Raw genomic sequence first — 21,297 nt, 5'->3', positions numbered from 1 at the left:
TCAAACTTGAGGTCCTCCTGGCTTAGCCTCTGGAGTGCTATAATCACAGGTGTGTACCCCACACACACACATACACACACACACACCAAGAAACATTTATTATGCAGTTTCTGAGGGCCAGGAAACTGTGATGGGCTTGGCTCGATGATTCTGTTTCCGGGTCTCTTAGGACGTTGCTCTCAAGCTGTGTAGGACACAGTCTCAGAAGACTGGACTGGGACTGGCAGGGTAACTCCTTTCCTGGCAGTTCCTCTCCCTTAGGACTGTTCACAGTGTGGCTCCCGTTAGGCGAGGAATCTGAAGGAGTACAAGTCAAAGGGGACATGCAAGACAGAATTTGTAGTATTCAACAGTCTCATATAGAAATACTATACCTTCACTTCTACCATCTATTGTGAGCCACACAGACCAACTCGAGGGCAGTGTGATATCTAAGATTATGAACGCCAGGAGAAAGAAGTCATTAGGGGCCAGTTTGGAAGCTAGGTGTACAGGGAGGTAGAGTTACTGGGTGTAGTTCAGATTCTCAAGAGTAAATATTGTGGATTTCCTAAGAGATATTGACACAGAGAGCCCTGGGAGGAAGCTGAAATTTGGGGCTTTCCCTACATGGGAGTTGAGATGGTATTGACAGAGGTAAGAGTGTGGCTTGACTGGGGGCGGGAGGTAGTATTTAACTTGGGTTGACATGGAGATCGACATACTGAAGTGTCCAAGAAGGCATCTTGTCATTGTTAGTCCTAGCCCTGTGAACTCACAGTGACTTCCTGGGAGTTATTTTGTAAATTATTAAGAACCTATGGGTTTCTTTGCAAAATAAAGGGCTGGACAACACACACAATGAACTCAACAGTATTTTTGTAGACTTCTTGTCTCATATTGCTTTGTTTTTTTTTTGTTTTGTTTTGTTTTTTGTTTTTTGCCTAACTGGTTTTTTGGTTGTATATTATGGTTTCTGATTTTGTGTTTTTATGGGCTTTGATTGGGCATGTATGTGTTTCTTGTGCTTTTTCTTTGTTTTTTTTTAAAAAATTATTTTTCTGGTTTGTTTGTTTTTTGGTTTTCTAAAGAGAAAAAGAAGGCATGGAGTTGGGTGGGTAGGGAGGATCTGGGAAGAGTTGGCGAGGAGAAACTATGATTAGATATATTGTGTGAAGATAAATTTATTTTCAATAAAAATATACATACATATGAAAAATAATAAGTGGCTGGAGAGGTGGCAGGTTTGATTCCCAGCACCTACATGATCAATTGACCCTGTATAACTCCAGTTTCAGGGAATTTGATACCCTTTTTTGGCCTCCACTGGCACCAGGCAGGCACACATGTGGTATACAGACATACATGCAGCCAAAACACACATACACACAAAATAAATAAATAAATAAATAAATAAATAAATAAATAAATAAATAAATATTTTTAAAGTTTAAAATAAAGAGCCTGTGGGCAGGGGAGGGGGGACACAAGCTAACCCACCAGGGAGCTTTCCCTGCCTTTCCTTTTCTTCTTCTCTCCTCTGATCCTTGTACCATTCCTCCCTTTATCATTCCTCCCTTTCCCTCTTCACCTTTCACTGTGTGCAGGTTAAATCTCTGGCTGAATCCATCGATGAGGCCCTGAACTGCCACCCCTCAGGGCCTATGTCTGAGGAGCCAGGGTCAACCCAGCTGGAGAAGCGGGAATCAAAGGAACATCAAGAGGACAGCTCAGCCACCTCCTTCAGTGACCTTCCCCTCTACTTGGATGACCCAGTTCCTCCTCCATCACCTGAGCGACTGCCCAGCACAGAGCCCCCACCCCAGAGCCGCCCTGAGTTCTGGGCACCAGCTCCCCTTCCACCAGTTCCTCCACCGATGCCACCAGGGACCCGGGAAGATGGTAGCCGTGAGGAAGGCACTCGCAGGGGTCCTGGGTGCTTGGAGTGCCGGGATTTCCGGCTCCGAGCTGCACACCTTCCCCTCCTTACCATTGAGCCTCCCAGTGACAGTTCTGTAGACCTGAGTGACCGCTCAGATCGCGGCTCTGTCCACCGCCAGCTGGTGTATGAGGCTGATGGCTGCAGCCCCCATGGGACCCTGAAGCACAAGGGGCCACCAGGCAGGGCCCCAATCCCACACCGCCACTACCCTGCCCCTGAGGGTCCAGCTCCAGCCCCACCAGGGCCCCTGCCACCAGCCCCCAATAGTGGCACTGGGCCCAGTGGTGTGGCTGGGGGTCGGAGGTTGGGGAAGTGTGAGGCAGCAGGTGAGAACTCTGACGGTGGAGACAATGAGAGCCTGGAGAGCTCCAGCAACTCCAATGAGACCATCAACTGCAGCTCTGGCTCCTCCTCCCGGGATAGCCTGAGGGAACCTCCAGCCACTGGCCTGTGCAAGCAGACCTACCAGAGGGAAACAAGGCACAGCTGGGACTCGCCAGCCTTCAACAATGATGTGGTACAGAGGCGGCATTACAGAATTGGCCTCAACCTCTTCAATAAGTATGTGCTCTCAGTTCTAGCCTCCTTGCCTCTTCCCATCCTGCCTAGGCACCTTGTTTGAGGACCTAGCGCCAAGAAGTGATCTTGGTTCTGCCAGCCTGTCATCTGGTGAAATGGTATTTCTCCCCAGATGCCCAGGGATGAGGACTAGTGGAAGGGTGGCAGAAGGTGGGAGCAGTAGCTCTTGCCTAGAAATCTTAGCACTCAGTAGACTTTAGTCAAAGGGGTTGCCGTAAGTTAGAAGACAGCCTAGTCTCTGTTGTGAGCACCAGGCCAGCTTAGGCTACAGAGTAAGACCCTGTCTCAAAAGACCATTAACCAAACTAAGAAACAAAGGGGAAAAAAATCAAGGTTGCCGAATAGAGAGACCTCCCCCCAACATGCCTGTGTTTGGGTCCTGTGCTTTTGGTATCTGTTTGTATGATCTTGAGCAAGATGGCAAGATGTTTCCCCAAATGACTTCCAGGTGTTGTCATCCCTATATCCCCCTTCCGGGGGGGGGCATCTAGAATATAAAGAACCCCAGACTAAGACCCCTAATCTGCCTTTTCACTCATTGTCTAGCCTTAGGTAACTTGTGGCCCTTATTTGGGATTCAGGTTTTCTCATCTTTCTGTAAGTAGGGTTGTGTATTTGGCAGCAGGCTGGAGTGACTACTAACAGTGACTAAGCTCTTTCTGGGTGCCTGGTCCTCTGCCAGGTGCTGAGGAATGGGGGTAAGAGTATGGCATTTGATTGGAAAATAATTAGAAAACATAATATGTAATTAGAGAACATTAGATATAATGGAAGGCATTTGATGTAATACCTCACATCTTTATAGTCTGTTAAACACTGCCACCTATATTTAGTTTTCACAATAACTTAGCAAGGCTGGTAGGAATGTTCTTATTTTAGAGATAAGGAAGTGAGACCTGGAGAAATAAAAGAGGCTGTCCAAAGCCATGCAGAAAGTGATTGTTCAGAGACTCCAGGGACATCAAAGTCCAAACGTCCAAATTTTGGTTTCATGGGAGTCCTAAGACATTCGGGTTCTGCACGTGGGATAATTCCAACCCAGATGTTTTGGTCCCAGTCTCTGTAAACATTGGAGGCACCTCATCTGTAGAAAAAGCCCCAGAGGCTGGGTAGGATGTAGGATATGGAACAAAGTAATCTTGTCACTTCTTCCCTGTCCTGAGTGAGGGTCCTGAGAAGCAGCCTTGGTCTAGAACTCGGGCCTTTTCTCAAGACAGTCTGACGGTTGCTGGGATGATCCTGGCCAAAGTAGGCTCTCATTTCTTCCACCTGTGGTATGCCTCCAGTAAAAGAGGAAAGTGGTATGAGGATGGATGGATACCTTGGAATTTTGAAACTCTGTGAGATGGAAAGTAGTTTACTCTTGTACTGTGATGTTTTTATCTGTACCTGAGAGGAATTGGACCACATTTTAGATCCTCGGCTCTCTGAAGCCTTGGTTAGTTCTAGAAATGAGACCAGGTGCAGTTCTAGAGGACCAGCTATCTGACCTACCTCTTCTCTTTTTGCAGGAAGCCAGAGAAGGGTATCCAGTATTTGATTGAGCGAGGTTTCCTGTCAGACACTCCTGTGGGGGTGGCTCACTTCATCCTGGAGCGGAAAGGCCTGAGCCGGCAGATGATAGGGGAATTCCTGGGGAACCGGCAGAAGCAGTTCAACAGAGATGTGTTGGAGTGAGGACCCCAACATGGGGCAGGCGGGCTAGGGATTCCTGGAAAGGGAAGGCAGGAGGGAGGAAGGGGGCAGTCTGTCTTTTTTGCTCAGATAAACTTTTTAAAACATGACTAGATTTTCCTGTTTCCATACCCCTCTGCTCCTAAAGGGTCTTATCTCTCTTGACCCTATTCCTAAAGTCTTCTAAGAGTGGCTCTCCGCAGGGCAAGCTCACCTAATCGTTTGCTTTGGGCCTCAGTTTCCCATCACTGAAACGAATAGACTAATGGAAAGCACTCTAAGTGACCATGTGCCTTCGGTTTTCTTACTTCAGCGTCACTCGGTCTAGTCTTAGGTGTTATAGGTCCAGAGTTTGGAAGCATGTCAGTGGGAGTGCTGGCTGCTTATGCAAGTGGGTGGGCCAGTGGTTTATGTAGAGAAATGAAGAGTGCCACCACCCACCCTGACTCTTTACTTTGCAGCTGTGTGGTGGACGAGATGGACTTCTCCTCTATGGATCTGGATGATGCACTCAGGAAGTTCCAATCCCATATTCGAGTTCAGGGTGAGGCCCAGAAAGTGGAGCGACTCATTGAAGCTTTCAGGTGTGCCTGCTTCCCACTCCTGAAGCTGCCCCTTTCTTCTTTGGGGCCCTATTTCCACAAGATGCTTCTCTGAGCATTTTAATTTTCTCCCCACTAAACAGAAATGAAGGTCAGGTATGGAGAGGAAAGAGACAGGAGGTTCTCTGAGTTCAAGGCCAGCCTGGTCTACATCGTGAGTTCCAGGACGGACAGGTCTACATAGAAAAAACCCTATCTCAAAGAAACAAAACAAAACAAAAACTAACCAAATAAACAAAAATCCAGAAATGATAAATCTCATTTTGAGAGGCATTTGTAAGGTTTGGAGATAGTGAATATAGCTATATATATATAACAAAGTATCTAGCTCTAGCAATTGAATTGAGATACAGGTGTATTAATAAGTGCAGCATCAGTAGCAAATGGTAACATTCATGGATCTGGGTGTGTAAATCATTGATAGAGCATTATTTGCCTATTGTATGGCTATGAGTCTTTGGTTTCTGTGCCCCGTACTGGAAAAAAAAAGGGCTACCATTCTATGAAGTAGATGCTCTATTGGTATTTCCATTCTGTAGATGACAAATCTCAAGTTTAGGGGCATTAGAGTAAGTTAGCTGAACCAGGATTTGAACTTGAGTGTTTCTAAAGCTGTGGTATCTATACTCAGCTCTAAATGCTTTGAAGATCAAACAGAGCTGGGTCTAAATCTTTCTTCACTGTTTTGGAGCATTTACAGGGGAGACAGAGGAATTGCTGAGAACTCATTTTCCATTATGGGCGAAAGATTTGCTTTGCCAGCTCAAAGTTCAATCCCCACCGCTACATACCCAAAGAAATGGGGCACTAGCATTCATGCAGTAGTGTAATCAACTGCATGGGACAATGTACATTAAGTCTCCTGGAAAAGTTCCAAGAAGTTAGTGATTATGGTTTTTCATGGTACTATTAGGGAAAATTGAAAAGGACATACTTCAGGTACTAAGGGAGTGTTTCTTGAAGGAAAGGGTTTATGATGGCAACTTGGGCAAATGGTGGGTAGGTGGAGATTGCTGGCACCTGCGTCTAGACTTGACCCTTATTGTCTCACAGCCAGCGGTACTGTGTCTGTAACCCTGCACTTGTACGCCAGTTCCGGAACCCAGACACCATCTTCATCCTTGCTTTTGCCATCATCCTCCTCAATACCGACATGTACAGCCCCAGTGTCAAGGCTGAACGCAAGATGAAACTGGATGACTTCATTAAGAACCTGAGAGGTGAGCAGAATTTCCCATCTACTTTTCTTGCCCATCATCAGAGAAAAGAAATTAGGGTGGGGATGGAAGTGTGGTGAGAGATCCCAGATGTCACTGTAAATTAGCCTTTGATGCTGTCACTTTATCTCATGTCTGGATGTCCCCAGGCCGTTCACTTATCAATTCACACCAACAGTTACTTGCCAGGATGTGTGGGTAGCTCAGTAGCTGAGTGCTTACCTAGCATGTGCAAGGCTCCGAGTTTGATTTCCAGAACTGCAAAGACAAACCCACTCTCTGAGCAGCTATTTGCTAGGTATTGACTCAGGTTGTAGAATATGACTCTGTCTCAGAAAACAAAGAAATACAGATAGCCTGACTCTTAAACTATTTTATTCACTCAAGTCCTTCACCCATCCCTTATTAGCACTCTTCTTGTCTTTCCTACTTATACCCATAAAGACTCATTTAGATACCTTTCCCCCATTCATTTATTCATTCATCCATCAAGTCGGTCAGCCAGTTGACACTTACTGGATGCTTAATGTGTACCAAGTAAAATGAGTACCGAGGACAATGGAGGGGAGTCTGCTATAGGCTCTGTTCTTAGAGCTCTTCCATTGTGAGGGAGAGACTGCCATGTAGTGCCTAGATAACCACGATGAGACAGAAAGTGAACAGTGATGTCAAAGAGGCCAAAAGACAACCAGAGCTCAAAGGAAGGAGCTCTTACCTCCTACTGACTTCCCAGAGGAGTTGTATTTTAAGGTGAGCCTTGAAATGACAGACTAAAAATAGAGGAGGGCTTACCTGGCAGAGAAACAACAAAGGCCCAGACGGAAGAAAATGTGAGGTTGTTTAGAGATCAACTGAGATGGGCTAGACGAACACTTGGGAAGGGCAGGCGGATCCACTTTCTGAGGTCTTCCAATGCCAGATAAATGATGCCACTTTGATCTGTGCTTTTGGTTTATTGTAACGATGTCAAGCCCTAGCTCTCACCAAAGAGCAGCCTGCTAAAATGGCACAGATACTATGATTATTTCAAAAGAAATGAAAGAAGGGAAATAGAGATGGGGAGAGCAAGACAAAGTTGCTGACTGGCATAATTTATGTAGCTGGAGGCTTTAAAACTGTCTGGCAGCTAAGGTAAAAAAAAAAAAAAAGCAGTGAGGAGAAGAATGTACTTTTAGCTCTTGTGCAAGGAAGAAGTATGGTATTTCCCAAACAAGAAGTCATTTTTTCCAAGAAGAACCTTTAAAGAGAAGAGTGAGAAAGTTTCACTCAGCACACAATCAAGAGTGGAGAAAGACGGTGGATTTAGGAAGAGCAAGTTAGATTTGAGGGCACCCGGAGCTGCTTCCCATAATCTTGCCATTATTCATTCAACCATATACATATGCTCACCATGTATACAGTCAGTTCTCCAAACCTGTGGGTTCTTCATCTATGAATTCAACCAACTGTAGATTGAGTGTAGAAGGAGCAGTGGGCTGCATTCCCACCTGGCTCCCACGTGGCTAGCTTTACACCCAGAAATAACAACACACAAACTGTATTCATTTAAACACTGCCTGGCCCATTATCTGTAGCCTCTTATTGGCTAACTCTCACATCTTGACTTCAACCAATTTTTAATAATCTGTATGTCACCACGAGCTTGTGGCTTACCCGGAAAGATTCAGCGTGTCTGACCTGGCAGCTTTATGGCGGCAGCTCTCTGACTCTGCCTGACTCTGCTTCTTTCTCCCACAATTCAGTTCTGTCTTCCCTGCCTACCTATGTTCTGACCTATCAGGCCAGGCAGTTTTCTTTATTAATTAACCAATGAAAGCAACAGATAGATAGAAGACTCTCCTACATCAATTGAGAACATCTAGAAAAAAACTTGTATCTGTACTGAACATATATAAACTTTTTCTTGCCATTATTCCCAAATACAGTAAAACCCACTGTTTACATAGCATTAACATTGCAGTAGATATAGTAACAAGAGAATGTGCATAGGTTATATGAAAATACCACCCCATTTTAACATGATCAACCAACACCTTACCACTTAGCAACCATACTTGACTATCCTATTTTATATATGAAACATGAGCATCTTTGGATTTGGGTGTTGATGGAAGATCTTGGGACCAATCTCTCATGGATATGGAGGGATGATGTGTGTTTGTGTGTGTGTGTGTGTGTGTGTGTGTGTGTGTTGCGTGTGTGTGTGTGTATAACCATATATTTCCTTCAATTATTGAATAAGTAAGCAAACAAACAAATGAAAGTAATTCATGTTTATTTTAGGAATGTGGGGCATGAGGCTATATTTCAGCAACAGGATGTACTTAATATTCATGAGGCCCCTCTCTGGGTTTAGTGCTCACCACTGCCAAAATTATTTTCTCCTTACATTTATTTGTTTATTGGTGTGTGTGTGTGTGTGTGTGTGTGTGTGTGTGTGTGTGTGTGTTACATGTGGGTATACACATGCCTCGGTGTGCATGTGGAGGTCAGAGGACAGCTTGCAGGAGTTTGCTCTCTTCTTCTACCATGTGGTTTCTGGGGATGGAACTCAAACCATCAGACTTAACAGCAGGCACCCCTACCTGCTCAGTCATCTCTCTGGTCCTCATATAGTTTTTTTATTATTTTTTATTTTTGGGAGGGTTTTTGAGACAGGGTTTCTCTGTGTCACTTTGTTGCCTGCCCTGGAACTAGCTCTTGTAGACCAGGCTGGCCTCGAACTCACAGAGATCCTCCTATCTCTACCTCCTGAGTGCTGGGATTAAAGGCGTGCACCACCACCGCCCAGCCCCTCATGTAGTTTATGATCTTACTCTTTTTCTTAACTTGCTACAGGGATTGTCTCATATTATTGAAATATTTTGGTAAACATCAAGTTTATTGATAAACTATTCTTTACTTAGCTATCTCTCTATTGTTAGAAATTAAGCTGTTTCCGAATTTCTCCACAAATAGCACTTGGTGAACACTCTTTGGCATCAGTTTCATATATATTTCTGAATAATTTCTTAGGATAGATTCTTTGGAAAGGAGTTGATAGGTTTGAATATTTAGGCTTTTGCTAGATTAGCTTCTGAAACTGTTATATCAGTGTACACGCCAAATTCCTCAGATTCTTACTAACTCTGGATATTATTTTCAAGTAATATTCCCAGTTAAAAGAGCAAAAGATAGCCAGGTGTGGTGGCACACTCCTTTAATCGTAGCATTTAGGAAGTAGAGGCAGATGGGAGAGGGCAGGAGGTGGTGGGGGATGGCTGGCGAGATGGCTCAGCAGTTAAAAGCACTGACTGCTCTTTCAAAGGACCCGAGTTCAATTCCCAGTACCCACATGGTGACTTGCAACTGTCTGTAACTGCAGTTCCAGGGGATTCAGTACCCCACTTTGACCTCTGAAGACAGCAGGCCAACATGGTACACAAGCATGCGTACAGACAAAACACAAAAGTACATAAAAACCAATAAATAAATCTTAAAACAAAAACCATGGAAGGTAAAAAGTAGTACCTGCTTGTCTTAATTACAGTGTGTTATAAGTTGTTTAGACAAAATCCTACCCTAGCTAAAAAAGTAATTGGCTGTTTTGTTTAAAGGAACCTTCCCTGTCCCATTCATAGCTAAAAGACTAAGAATACTCACTGGGTTTTTTGGTTTGTTCTTTTGTTTTGTTTTCGCTAAGGTCCATGCTGGGTGTGGGATATTATGGAGATCCCCCTACTGCCTATGCTCCATATTGATGTGACGTACTCCTGTGTTACACTTTCCTTGTAGGGGTTGACAATGGAGAAGACATCCCCAGAGACCTCCTGGTAGGCATCTACCAGCGCATCCAAGGTCGTGAACTGCGGACCAATGATGACCATGTGTCCCAGGTGCAGGCTGTGGAGCGCATGATTGTTGGCAAGAAACCGGTGAGTGTCTGGGGAGGGGACAGTGTTGTGTGTGGTAAGTCATCCCCCATCTCAGACCCAGGTTGCCCTTACCTGTAAAATGAAGCAGAAGATATTATATTCCTTAGGGATCATGGTACAGATTATGGGAGATTCTCCATGTAAATGCATGTAGTATATTGCAAAGTTCATAATAGGTGCTGTATAAGTATTTTCTTCTCATCTATGGTTTTGTCTGCCCATCCCAAATAAGGAGAGTCAAGCTAATATTTTCTAAAAAAAAAAAAGATATATTTTAACAAACAAACATTTATGGATGCCTTTTCCCTGATTTTTTTACTGAAATCCAGAGACAGAGATGTGAATCAGACACAATTTCTGTCTTTAGGGGCACTCAGAGATTAGTGAGGTTATAAGGCAAAGACACATAACGCTCTGCTTCGTGGTCTAATTTAGGGGAACAGAAATCAGGGAGAGACCATTTTAAGGCAAGGGAAGTTAGAAAGACTTCTTGGAAAATAACTTTGGAATTGTGATTTGAAAGAGCTGGCCAGGAAAAGCATTTCAGACAAAGGGTGCTATTGGGACAAAGACAAGGTGACAGGAAAGCTTAAAGGACTTCATTGTTTATATTCTTTGTGTCAGGGTGACAGATATGTATCAGGTATACATTTTGTCTCGTTAAAGTACCAGAGGCCTGAAACCCCTGGGATGGCCTTGCTGACACCTATTTTTCCACATCTATCCAGGTCCTGTCTCTTCCTCACCGTCGACTGGTTTGCTGTTGCCAGCTCTATGAGGTGCCAGATCCAAACCGCCCCCAGAGACTGGGGCTGCATCAGCGGGAGGTTTTCCTCTTCAATGACCTCCTTGTGGTATGGGCATTGGGCAGAAGGAAATGGGAGGGAGCTAGTCAGCACAGCTGTTGGCTCTGGTGCCAACTGTGCTATGTGGAGTGTGGTTGGAACACTGCAGCATGCCATCTGCACGGTCTCCAGGAAGGCACAGCCATTCTCTGGCCCTCATTTTCTTTCATTTTGCTGTGGTCACAGCCACACCAGGGCAGACAATGTGAGAATTGCGGGGAAATGATAGACCTATAATCTGGGAGGTGGTAGGAAGTGTTCCTGTCCACCAAAGCAGAGGGTTGTGAATCTGTGGCCCTGTGGACCTTTCCATTGTCTTGATGCTGGAAGTGATTAAAGCAAAGCACATCACTGGTACAGCGGCACACCACATCTTTTAGTGATGGGATTTGTTGGATTCTGTGGATCTGAAGGGATTTTCAGGATTTCCTGGACCAGAACCACTCTTCAAGATGGCTTAGCCCTGACTGCTAGAATCCATTGTGGGCTTTCGGGGGAGAGAGGGTGGGTTTGTTTTTATTTTATTTTGTTTTTCTAATACAGGGTCTCACTGTACAGCTCTGGCTGGCCTGGAATGCACTATGTAGACCAGGCTAGCCTCAAACTCACAGAAATACACTGGCCTCTGCCTCTGGAATGCTAGGATTAAAGACGTGCACCACTACACCAGGCTAGAATTTGCCTCCTATTGGGGTTCACCTCCTACTCAAGTTCCCCATCGTTTCTTGGGAACGCGATAAGTATTCCCCCCACTGTTCTGAGACAGTAGTCCAGGGATTTGAGAACAGCAACCCTGTTCCTTCCTTGGTCTTTTCTCCTTCACAGCAGGATTTCTCAGTCTTGGCACTGTTAATATTTTGAGACAGACAATCCTTTCTTGCAGGGGCCTGTCTTGTGCATTGTAGTATTTTAGCACGGCTCTGGGATAGCTACTAGAAGCTAACAGCAAACCTCCAACCAAAAAAATTAAAAAAATGTGTTCTCCAGAGAAAAGCAAAAGAGAGAAAGAGGGGTGGAAGAGGGAGAGTATATCTTCTTCAGGGAAGAAAGGAAGGCAGCGCCTTCTTCTCCAGACATTGTTCTGTACTCTCTCCAGTTGAGAATCACTACTCTAGAGAAAATGCCTGCAAACCTTAGTTGCTTGCTTCATGAAATAGTGCTGACCCTTATTTCCCAGAGTTGTTGAGAAGATGAACTAAGAACTCAGTGCCTGACAACACAGTTCAGTAGTAGAGCACTTGCTTAGCATATGCAAGGATCTGTATTCCATTCCTAGCCCTACAAAAGAGGAGAGGGTTTAGAGACGATCACACCGTAAAGAGGTGTGCCTGGCTCACACAGGTACCGATACCCTTTGTGCACTGATGCCCCTCTGTGTATGGAGCTCTATGCTGGCTACTGAGCACATGGAGAGAAATCAAACTCAGTCCTGAGACTCACAAAGGACCTAAAATGTGTTTTACAACATGGTGTGGTCATAAACCCCTGTCACCTAAAGCGTTTGGGATTTGGAGGCAAAAGGAACAGGAAGCTAAAGTCAGACTGGGTTACGTGATGGAGGCCTTATCTCAACCAACGTACCACATCTCTGCCAAAAAGTGACACCATTGTGCACTGTAACCAACCTAAAATCAAACGTTTGTTTTAAGAGCCATTTGTAGAGGATGGGGCTGTAGTTTTGTGATAGAGTTACTTGTCTGGCTCGAAGTTTCATCCCCAACATAAAAAATAAATGAAATAAAATAATCACTTGCAAATTGTCTGAGCTTATGTTAGTGTAAAATCCAGAAAGCCTAAAGACTTTGGGTTGGCAAGAGATTTTTAAGTCTGTCCATAGGAATTGCTGTTATACACTAGCTCTTGATGGTGGAGGTTGGGGTAGGTGAGAGAACCTGAAAACTAGACCCCCTGCCCTCTAGGCCATCAGGGAGCAATCACATATTCAGAACTACCATAGAGTCTGACAAGGGAAAAGGTATAGGACCAGAACCTGCACCCTGGAAGCTCAGAAGGTAGAAACAGAAGTCTGTATGAGGTATTGGGACGAGCTTCTTGGAGGGACCAGCATTCATTTAGTTCCTTTAAAAGTTGCAGATGTTTGTATGTGCTCATGATGTCACAAACTTGGGTTTTCTCCCACCTCTCTCTTCCTCAAGTTTCAGTTCTCCCTTGTGGGTATGTGTGCTCATGTGTGCATGTCTGTTACGGGGAATAGGTGCGGAAGATGCTTATTAAAAATGGGTATCACTTGGAAATTCCCCACCCTAAACCCAGCCTCTTATCTTTTTCCCACCCTTGTTTGCCAAAGGTCACCAAAATTTTCCAGAAGAAGAAGATCTTGGTGACATACAGCTTCCGTCAGTCCTTTCCCCTGGTGGAGATGCACATGCAGCTCTTCCAGAACTCATGTGAGTCCCTTCTGAGCCTAGCATGCATCCCAGGGCTTATCAGAGCCATGCTCATCCTTCATCTACACGAGCTTTCAACCTTTGAAGTCCTCTATAATTGCATTAAAGTCTCCAAAGTATCTACTTGTCCAAGGATGAAAGGAAGACTAGAATGGAGTATGATTTGGATTTGGCCCCTGGAGAACCTGGAATAGCAATGTTTTGTGTATTCCTTAGTGAGCAGATGTGGCAGCCACCCCGTGCTTGAAGTGCTGAACTGAGAACAAGAGCATGGTTGAGTGTCATTCAAGAGAGCGAAGTCATTGTGAGAGGCAGAGGGACAAAGGAAAAGGTTTCTAGAAAGCAGTTTAGAATTATGTTTGCCTTTCCATCCTGGAGTCTGGTATAAGGTTGCCAAGGCTACCAGGAGTTCGGGGACAAAGGGAAAGCACTGAAGATGCTTGAGGCACTTCAGAGTTGGATGTTACAGAAATAATTGCTATGGTGTACAGGGTGCTGTGTAGGGCAGTATTTGAGAGGCAGAGACAGAAAAGTTACTTGAGCCCAGGAGTTTGAGACTAGGCAAATGACTCTGCCTCAGATGGTTGGCAGTAGTAGGGAGTGGGTTGAATCATTTCTCAGTTTCTTGTCTTAGCCACTTTGCTTCAAACCTGACAGAAATACCCAGCTTCTCCTGTCCCCTCCCATTGCTGCAGATTATCAGTTTGGGATCAAGTTACTGTCCGCGGTACCTGGAGGGGAACGAAAAGTCCTCATCATCTTCAATGCTCCTAGCCTTCAAGACAGGTTGCGCTTTACCTCTGACCTGCGGGAGTCCATTGCTGAGGTGCAAGAGATGGAGAAGTACCGTGTGGAATGTGAGTAGCTACAGCATGACTCCTTCCCCCGTCATGATACTGTGCCCCACAGATGCCAAGAATCCTGTCTTCTGACAACCGCAGAGTTAAGAGCTAGCTTGCCCAACCTTCCTACCTTCGTTCCCGGAATCCCTCACCTTCTGCCTGAATACTTTCAGAGACAAGAAGGTCATTACTTCCTTACCTCAGATTATCATTCCAGCCATTGCGAGTCTACGCCATGGCCTACACACCCATCCTCCAATCATGAGCCAACTTTTCCTTCTATTGAAGGCAGACTCAGGGCATAAGAGTAGGACTGTAGTTTCATACTTCATGTCTGCTATTTGTTAGCTGGGCAAACTTGGGTGAGTTCCGCAGCCCTCTGAACCCTTTGTTCAGATGAAACAGGAATAAAGAAATCTTCACAGTTCTTTCCCACTGCTCATCTGAGAGGCAGGCTGGTCCTTGCCTCCTCCTCTTCTTTCTCTCTGTATCTCTCCTTCTCTCTTCCTTCTCCCACTCCCTTCATCTCAACAAAACTCCCACATAAGCTCAAAAAAGAAAGAAAAAGAAAGAAAAAGAAATCTTCACTGAGTTTGACAAGGAGCCAGACACAGTGGTTGCACATCTGTAATCTCAGTATTGGGAAGGTAGAAGCAGGAAGATTTCAAGTTCCCAGGCCAGCTGTGGCTATGTATTGAGTCTCTGTCACAATGAGAGGGGAGGGAGAGGAGGTAGAAGAGGGGAGGAGAGGGAGAAGTTGAAGAGGAAGAGAGGAGAGACCAGTACGTCCATGGTGTTCAACAATACCATTCCCTGTCTCCTCTCCTCAATATCAGCTCCCAAACAGGTCCAGCTTAATACCCGGGACCTACACCAAGTTATTTTGATCATAGGCTATGGAAAATAATGAAATATAGAAAATATCTCATTCTTCTTGATGCCCTCCAGGTTTTCTCTTCTCTAAGCTAAGCAGTCATAGTTAAGTAACATGGCATTGAGGAGAAAGAAGGCAGAGAGAAACAGACCTTGATAAGTCTGCAGCCAGCAAGGCAGGAGTATCAGTTCAGTAGAGACCTGGAGCCGCTGGGGAGATGTAAGGCAAGAGATTAGCTCTCAAGATAAGGAGAGGCTCACTAGACCAGAGTTTTCGTGACCTCATTGGAGGTATAGGGGGGCCAGTAGAGCAAGATAGACCTGCTTCTAGAATGTTCGCTTCACCGATTTCAATTGTCTAACCCTGAGCAAACTGTATAACTTGTCAAGTTCTCAGGTTCTTCTGCATAATGTAGACTATGCTCGTAATGTGGAATGAGTGGGATCGGGTATGTGCTGTCCCCAGCACACTGCCTAGCACATAATAAAGGCTTTGATTCCCGGCAGTTTTGTGCCCTTACTCTTCTGAGAGCTTCTCTGCTATGAAGCAAGGCATTTGAGAACTGAGTGAACGTTGAAAGGACTGTCTTTCACCATAGGCTAGAAGGGCCTTCCCATCCTTCCTGTGAGCCATCTGTTGCAAAGCTCTTGTTTAAAGGGCAGGGGTGTTTAGGGAGGTCTATCTACAACAGGGTAAAGAAATGACGGACAAGAAGAGGGAGAGGAAGCAAGAAGAGGGGACACTTATAGGGAGGAAAGCAAAAGAAGGGCTCGGTGGCATAGGATGGGCTGGGCACCTAAGGAGCTTTGAAGATAGAATTGCAGTTTAGAGGGGAAAAGTACTATGGGAATGGGAATGGGGTAGAAAGCTCGGGGAGCAGAAGGAGGGAGGAAAGCAGGTAGGCTGCCAGTCAATCAGGTGGGTTCTTAATGTTATTCCTGACCTTTTCCCATTTTCTCCACTGCTACCCAGCGGAGCTGGAGAAGCAGAAAGGTATGATGCGACCCAATGCCTCACAGCCTGGAGGAGCCAAGGACTCAGTGAATGGGACTCTGGCCCGCAGTAGTCTGGAGGACACTTATGGGGCAGGCGATGGGCTCAAGCGGGGTGCACTCAGTAGTTCCCTGCGAGACCTCTCTGATGCAGGTAAGTGTTCTGGGCCCCTGTCCTGGCTGGGGAGATGTGGGACCAGGTGTCCTCTTTGCCTCCTGTCACTGGCCTTCCTCCATCTCACACACACACACACACACACACACACACACACAAGCCTTCATTCAGAGCCCTGGACACTATGTCACAGGGGGCCTGGTAGCCAGGTCAGAACAGATGGGGCCCAGGGTTTCTGCCAGGGAGTATAAAGTGGGGCCACAGACTCAGCCCCTCTCCTCTTTTCCCTCTTCTGTCTCTCCTTTACTGCCTCTCCTCCATATTTTCCTCCTCTCTTTCCTCCTTCTCAACCTCTCTTCCTCCCTACCTCCCCCTCTTTAATGGGGGAAAGGGGTAATGGGGTGTCTGTCCCTGGGAGGGACCTAGGCCTGGTGCCCAGCTCTGGAGCCCAGCAGGGTGGGGAGGGAGGGTTGCTGCTCTGACGCTGGGCTCCTTGCTTGTGGGTGCAGGGAAGCGGGGGCGGCGTAACAGCGTGGGATCGCTGGACAGCACCATCGAAGTAAGTGTCAGCTCCTGCCTCACTCATTTTCTGCATGAGCCCTGCCCTGGCCGTGGAGCCCCAGAGGAGGAGGGGACCTGTTGCCTACCCCTCTTCCGTGCTGGGAACCATATGGCTGCCTCTCCCAGCCAACCACTTTCTCCATCTGTCCTCACTCTGTCTGTCCTCACTCTGCCTGTCTCTCAGTCTGTCTTCCACTCTCCCATGTCCCTTCTTAACCCCAGGGCCAACTCCAAATAGGGATGCCCTTGGACTTGGGCCTCGAGAAACTTTAACCTCCAAATCCTGCTCTTTGACCCCGAGCAAGTCACTCTGCCTCTCTAGGCCTAACATTTTCTTGGCCTGAGAAATGGTCATGAGAAGGAGGTCCTTCTGATTCTTCCTCTGCCCTCTGAGATTCAACTGAGGTAGTGGATGTGTCTGCAGAGCTGGCCACAAATACAGGACTGCTGTTTGGTTTTTGCTGTTACTTTGGGGGTCCTTGTTGCTCCAGCTTCAGGGACAGGGGTGGAGTTTAGGGCTGGGGGTTTAGGATATGTAGACTGGCCTGACTTCCCTCCCTCCCCTGTTTCAGGGGTCTGTTATTAGCAGTCCACGCCCTCACCAGAGGATGCCACCTCCGCCCCCACCCCCGCCGCCAGAGGAGTACAAGAGCCAGAGGCCAGTCTCGAACTCCTCATCTTTCCTGGGCTCCCTATTTGGAAGCAAGAGAGGCAAAGGGCCCTTCCAGATGCCACCACCGCCAACAGGCCAGGCCTCTGCCTCGTCTTCATCTGCTTCCTCCACCCACCACCACCATCACCACCACCACCATGGTCACAGCCATGGTGGCATGGGGGTGCTACCTGATGGGCAGTCCAAGCTTCAGGCCCTGCATGCCCAGTATTGCCAAGGACCGGGCCCTGCCCCACCACCCTACCTCCCACCCCAGCAACCCCCTCTGCCTCCACCCCCTCAGCAGCCTCCACCCCTGCCCCAACTGGGCTCCATTCCACCACCACCTGCCTCAGCCCCACCTGTGGGGCCACATCGACACTTCCATGCCCATGGCCCAGTTCCAGGACCCCAGCATTATACCTTGGGCCGGCCAGGCAGAGCCCCAAGACGAGGGGCTGGAGGACACCCTCAGTTTGCTCCACATGGCCGCCACCCCTTGCACCAGCCCACATCCCCATTACCCCTGTACAGTCCTGCTCCACAGCACCCGCCTGCCCATAAACAGGGCCCTAAGCACTTCATCTTCAGTCACCACCCACAGATGATGCCAGCAGCAGGTGCAGCTGGGGGCCCTGGGTCCCGGCCACCAGGGGGATCCTACTCTCACCCTCACCACCCCCAGTCACCACTGTCACCACACTCACCCATACCCCCTCACCCCTCCTACCCGCCCCTGCCCCCACCCTCACCTCACACCCCACATTCACCCCTCCCACCCACCTCCCCCCATGGCCCACTGCACGCCTCTGGGCCCCCTGGCACGGCTAATCCACCCAGTGCAAACCCCAAGGCCAAACCAAGCCGGATCAGCACTGTGGTCTGAGGAATGGAATGAGTGTACTGGGGAACAGATAGTCTGGGGAAGTCCACAGGAGAGGGACCTTGCCCCTCTCTTCTTCCTCAGTTTTTTTCAAAATATATATACACTCAGCAGTGTCCTTCTTTCCACTTCCTCCATCTCTCCAGCCCCTTCTTCTAACCCCTAGCACTTGTCATGGGGTTTCCTTTCAGATTGGAGGGCCCTTGCCACTTGCAGCCTGAACTTAGGGCACTGCAGTGCTGGCAAGTGGTAAGGGCCTCTCCGTAGTCCTTGTCCTCCCTTTCCTGCCTTCCTCTCTTCTCTTTCTGGTCCCTGGAGGCCTAGTTGGTGGCCTCAGACCTCTGGGCAGATGGGAGCATCCTTACAAGCTGGTAGAGAAGGCAGGCTTCTGGAGCCGAGCCGTGGGGGTGAAGGCTTCCCCAGAGCTCCTCTGGCTGTGTGGGGCTAGGAGAGAGCTCTGTAGAGCTGTGGCCGAACCTCAGGGCCTAGCCACACACCTCCATGTGTCTTTCTGCCTGCTGGAAGACACAGACTGTCCGTGTACTCCGTGGGTAGAACCCCGCTTGTGCTGGCCCCCACTGAGGGCAGGGCTTCCCTCTCTTGAGCCAGTCTGTGTGTGCCCTCCTAATAGGCCCCAGCCCAGACCTCTTTGGCTTCAGGAACTTGCCTTGCCCTGCAATGTTCTTATCCTGATCAAAGTCCAGACAGGTTTTTTTTGGAGGTGGTGGGGGGCTCAGGTCTGGGATGAGAAGGGTACTGCCCTCCCTCACCCATATTGCATGCCCCCCCTGTTCCTTCTTCTTTTCCCACCTACAACTGAAGACAATGCACTTTACAGATATCACCCACACATATCTCACTGGGGCAGGGCACCCAGCATCAGCCCTGGGGAAAGACTCCCAGAGGACCACCCTGAGCCCAAGATGTCCTTCCTGAGGCAGAGATTGAAGCCATCAGAGCTGGGGGCTGCGAGCCAGAATGCCCAAGCCCCTCTTGTTCATCACAATCTCCACTGCCTCGCCAGCCCCTCTGCAGCCCTGTTTATTTATTATAAATATATTTTTTACAAGTCCCAGCTCCTCTTCTTGCCCTACACATCCAGCAGCTCCTTTCACAGTCCCTGCCTTCCTCCCCTGTCCAGTATGGGCTGCAGTACAGATAGACAGATGGACCCTCTATGTCAAAGGGTCCCTGGGGCTTTGGGTTGTGGGAGGGCGTTGGTGGGAGGTACTGTATGGAGAGGAGCGGGGATTCAGGCATTGTCTTTTTCCTCCTTGTATATAAGAATGTATATTTGATGCCTCATAAAAGACCTTGTGCTCACCTCTGGCCTCTGCTTCCTACTTATGCCCCCTTCCCCACTGTGAAGCCCATGGAGAGAGGTGTTGGTTTGGGGAGGTGATGTGCTAATCATAGTTCAGACAACTGGGCATGCAAGATGCTGCGGTTGGGTAGGAGGGTAGATGAGGGTGGGTTTTCTGTCTCATTTCATATGCTGTCTGCATGACAGTGGTAGGGGCGTGGGCTTTAGAGTTGACCTAGTTCACATCCTGAGGAGTTTCCCTTAGGCACAAGAGTTTCAGAGAATGATCCAAGTCTTTGTCACTTCAGTTTACGAATTTGGCAGTCACAACCTGTGCCCCAAGTCAGGTTCAGCCACTTGTCTTCATTAAGCCAATTAAAACAGCCAAATTAAAAGTGGAAAGCAGAATTAAAAAGAGATTTATTCAATGTGACCATATTGCAAAGAGGGACAAAGAGACCCCCCCCCAGACTATCTCCAGGGTTCTGAAGGGAGGTCAAAGTTTTAAATAGGAACATGGATAGGCACATGAAAACAGTCCAGGTCAAGGTGTGGTTCCAGCCACCATTGACTCTTCCTTGTCTGGGCTTCAGTCTCATCCTGTAAGGTGGTTAGAACTAGGGAAAACCTCTTTCCTGGAGACAAGTTCTTCTGGCATGAGATTCCTGGAAAAATTCCCTTTCTTTGGGGCACATTGTTTAAATAATCTAATAGTCAGAGACTGTCTCTTTAATAAAATATTCAGGCTGGAGAGATGGCTCGGAGATTAAAAGCACTTCCTGTTCTTGCAAAGGACTGGAGTTTGATTCCCAGCACCCAAATGGTGGCTCACAACTATCTGTAACTCCACAACTCAGGGGGAGGGGGTCCGACACGCTCACTCATTTATATTTATATTTATATATGGATACACACATCTGCATAAGTGGAAATAAAAATAAACCAGGCAGTGGTGGTACACGTCTTTAATCCCAGCACTCAGGAGGCAGAGGAGGCAGGCAGATCTCTGTGAGTTCAAGGCCAGCCTGGTTTACAGAACCAGAGTTCTAGGACAGGCTTCCAAAGCTACAGAGAAATTCTGTCTTGAAAAACCAAAAGAAAAAGACTTTTTTTTCTTCTTCCTTCCTTCCTTTTTTTTTTTTGAAAAGAGTATCTTCATTTCTGCCAGGCTAGTTCCAGTTACATGGAATTGTGATAACTGCATGAAGTCATCAATGCCAAGCACCTCAGATGGTGTAGGTGTTCAGCAAGTTAGTTCTCGTATCTTCTTTCTAGAGTTTAACTGTGTGGAAAGCGTGTGGCCTCTGTCACACTTGCTGTGACTGGCCTGGTTTTGCCTTGAAACCCCTGCTACTGAAACCCCTGCTACTGACTCTCCATACAATGACTGGCCATATTTTTGTTCTTGATGGCAGGGAGGTGACTTGAGCCAAGAAGACCCAGGTCCAGATACTTTCTGTGAGCTCTGTGTATATACTTAGGATATTAACTAACAAATGGCTGTCTTTCCTTTACAGAGGAGATAGGCCACACAGCAAGTCGAGGTGAGGTTTTCTTGACTTGTAACCCAAACCCATTTCCTCTGGCCTAAGTTGCTTCGCTGTAAAATGAAGCCATTTCTAGTACCAGTAGTTAGTTATACCCTGGGTCTCAACCTAGCACAGAAAGAATGGGGCAGCGTAATGGCTCTCAGAGGCAGCAAGGTCCCAGACAACATTGAGCTGATAGTTTTGCTGCTTTCGTAGAATGTGCAAAGGTGAATGGTTTAGGTGAGCCTATACTTCTTGGATCAGTGCCTTTGTTTTCTTCCTGGTAAAGCATGCTGAAAGGCTACCCAAAGAAACAGCAGCTAGAGCAAGATAAGCATTTGGTGCCTCCCTATGAACTGGACGATTGTTTGAAGAGCCCAGATGTG

The 21,297-nt window shown here is 47.2% G+C and overlaps 1 protein-coding gene across 4 annotated transcripts in view; it reads left to right on the top strand.

Annotated features, from left to right (window-relative positions):
* Positions 1 to 19,402, top strand: part of Iqsec2 (IQ motif and Sec7 domain ArfGEF 2) — a 79,022-nt gene extending 59,620 nt beyond the window's left edge. For all 4 annotated transcript variants that reach the window (XM_087902785.1, XM_087902786.1, XM_087902787.1 and 1 more), the window contains 11 exons: positions 1,587 to 2,482; positions 4,012 to 4,173; positions 4,636 to 4,758; positions 5,830 to 5,996; positions 9,768 to 9,907; positions 10,636 to 10,761; positions 13,061 to 13,160; positions 13,856 to 14,017; positions 15,849 to 16,022; positions 16,493 to 16,542; positions 17,117 to 19,402. In XM_087902785.1, the coding sequence (XP_087758911.1) occupies positions 1,587 to 2,482; positions 4,012 to 4,173; positions 4,636 to 4,758; positions 5,830 to 5,996; positions 9,768 to 9,907; positions 10,636 to 10,761; positions 13,061 to 13,160; positions 13,856 to 14,017; positions 15,849 to 16,022; positions 16,493 to 16,542; positions 17,117 to 18,082 (3,066 nt within the window). In that variant the 3' untranslated portion in view covers positions 18,083 to 19,402. The remainder of the gene's footprint in view (positions 1 to 1,586; positions 2,483 to 4,011; positions 4,174 to 4,635; positions 4,759 to 5,829; positions 5,997 to 9,767; positions 9,908 to 10,635; positions 10,762 to 13,060; positions 13,161 to 13,855; positions 14,018 to 15,848; positions 16,023 to 16,492; positions 16,543 to 17,116) is intronic.
* Positions 19,403 to 21,297: the final 1,895 nt, after the last annotated feature.

The sequence above is a fragment of the Myodes glareolus genome, chromosome X, assembly GCF_982192425.1.
Source record: "Myodes glareolus chromosome X, mMyoGla1.1, whole genome shotgun sequence".
In the NCBI taxonomy this organism is placed as follows: domain Eukaryota; kingdom Metazoa; phylum Chordata; class Mammalia; order Rodentia; family Cricetidae; genus Myodes; species Myodes glareolus.
Note: the sequence above shows the minus strand (reverse complement) of the source record. Positions and strands in the feature narration are given on the sequence as shown.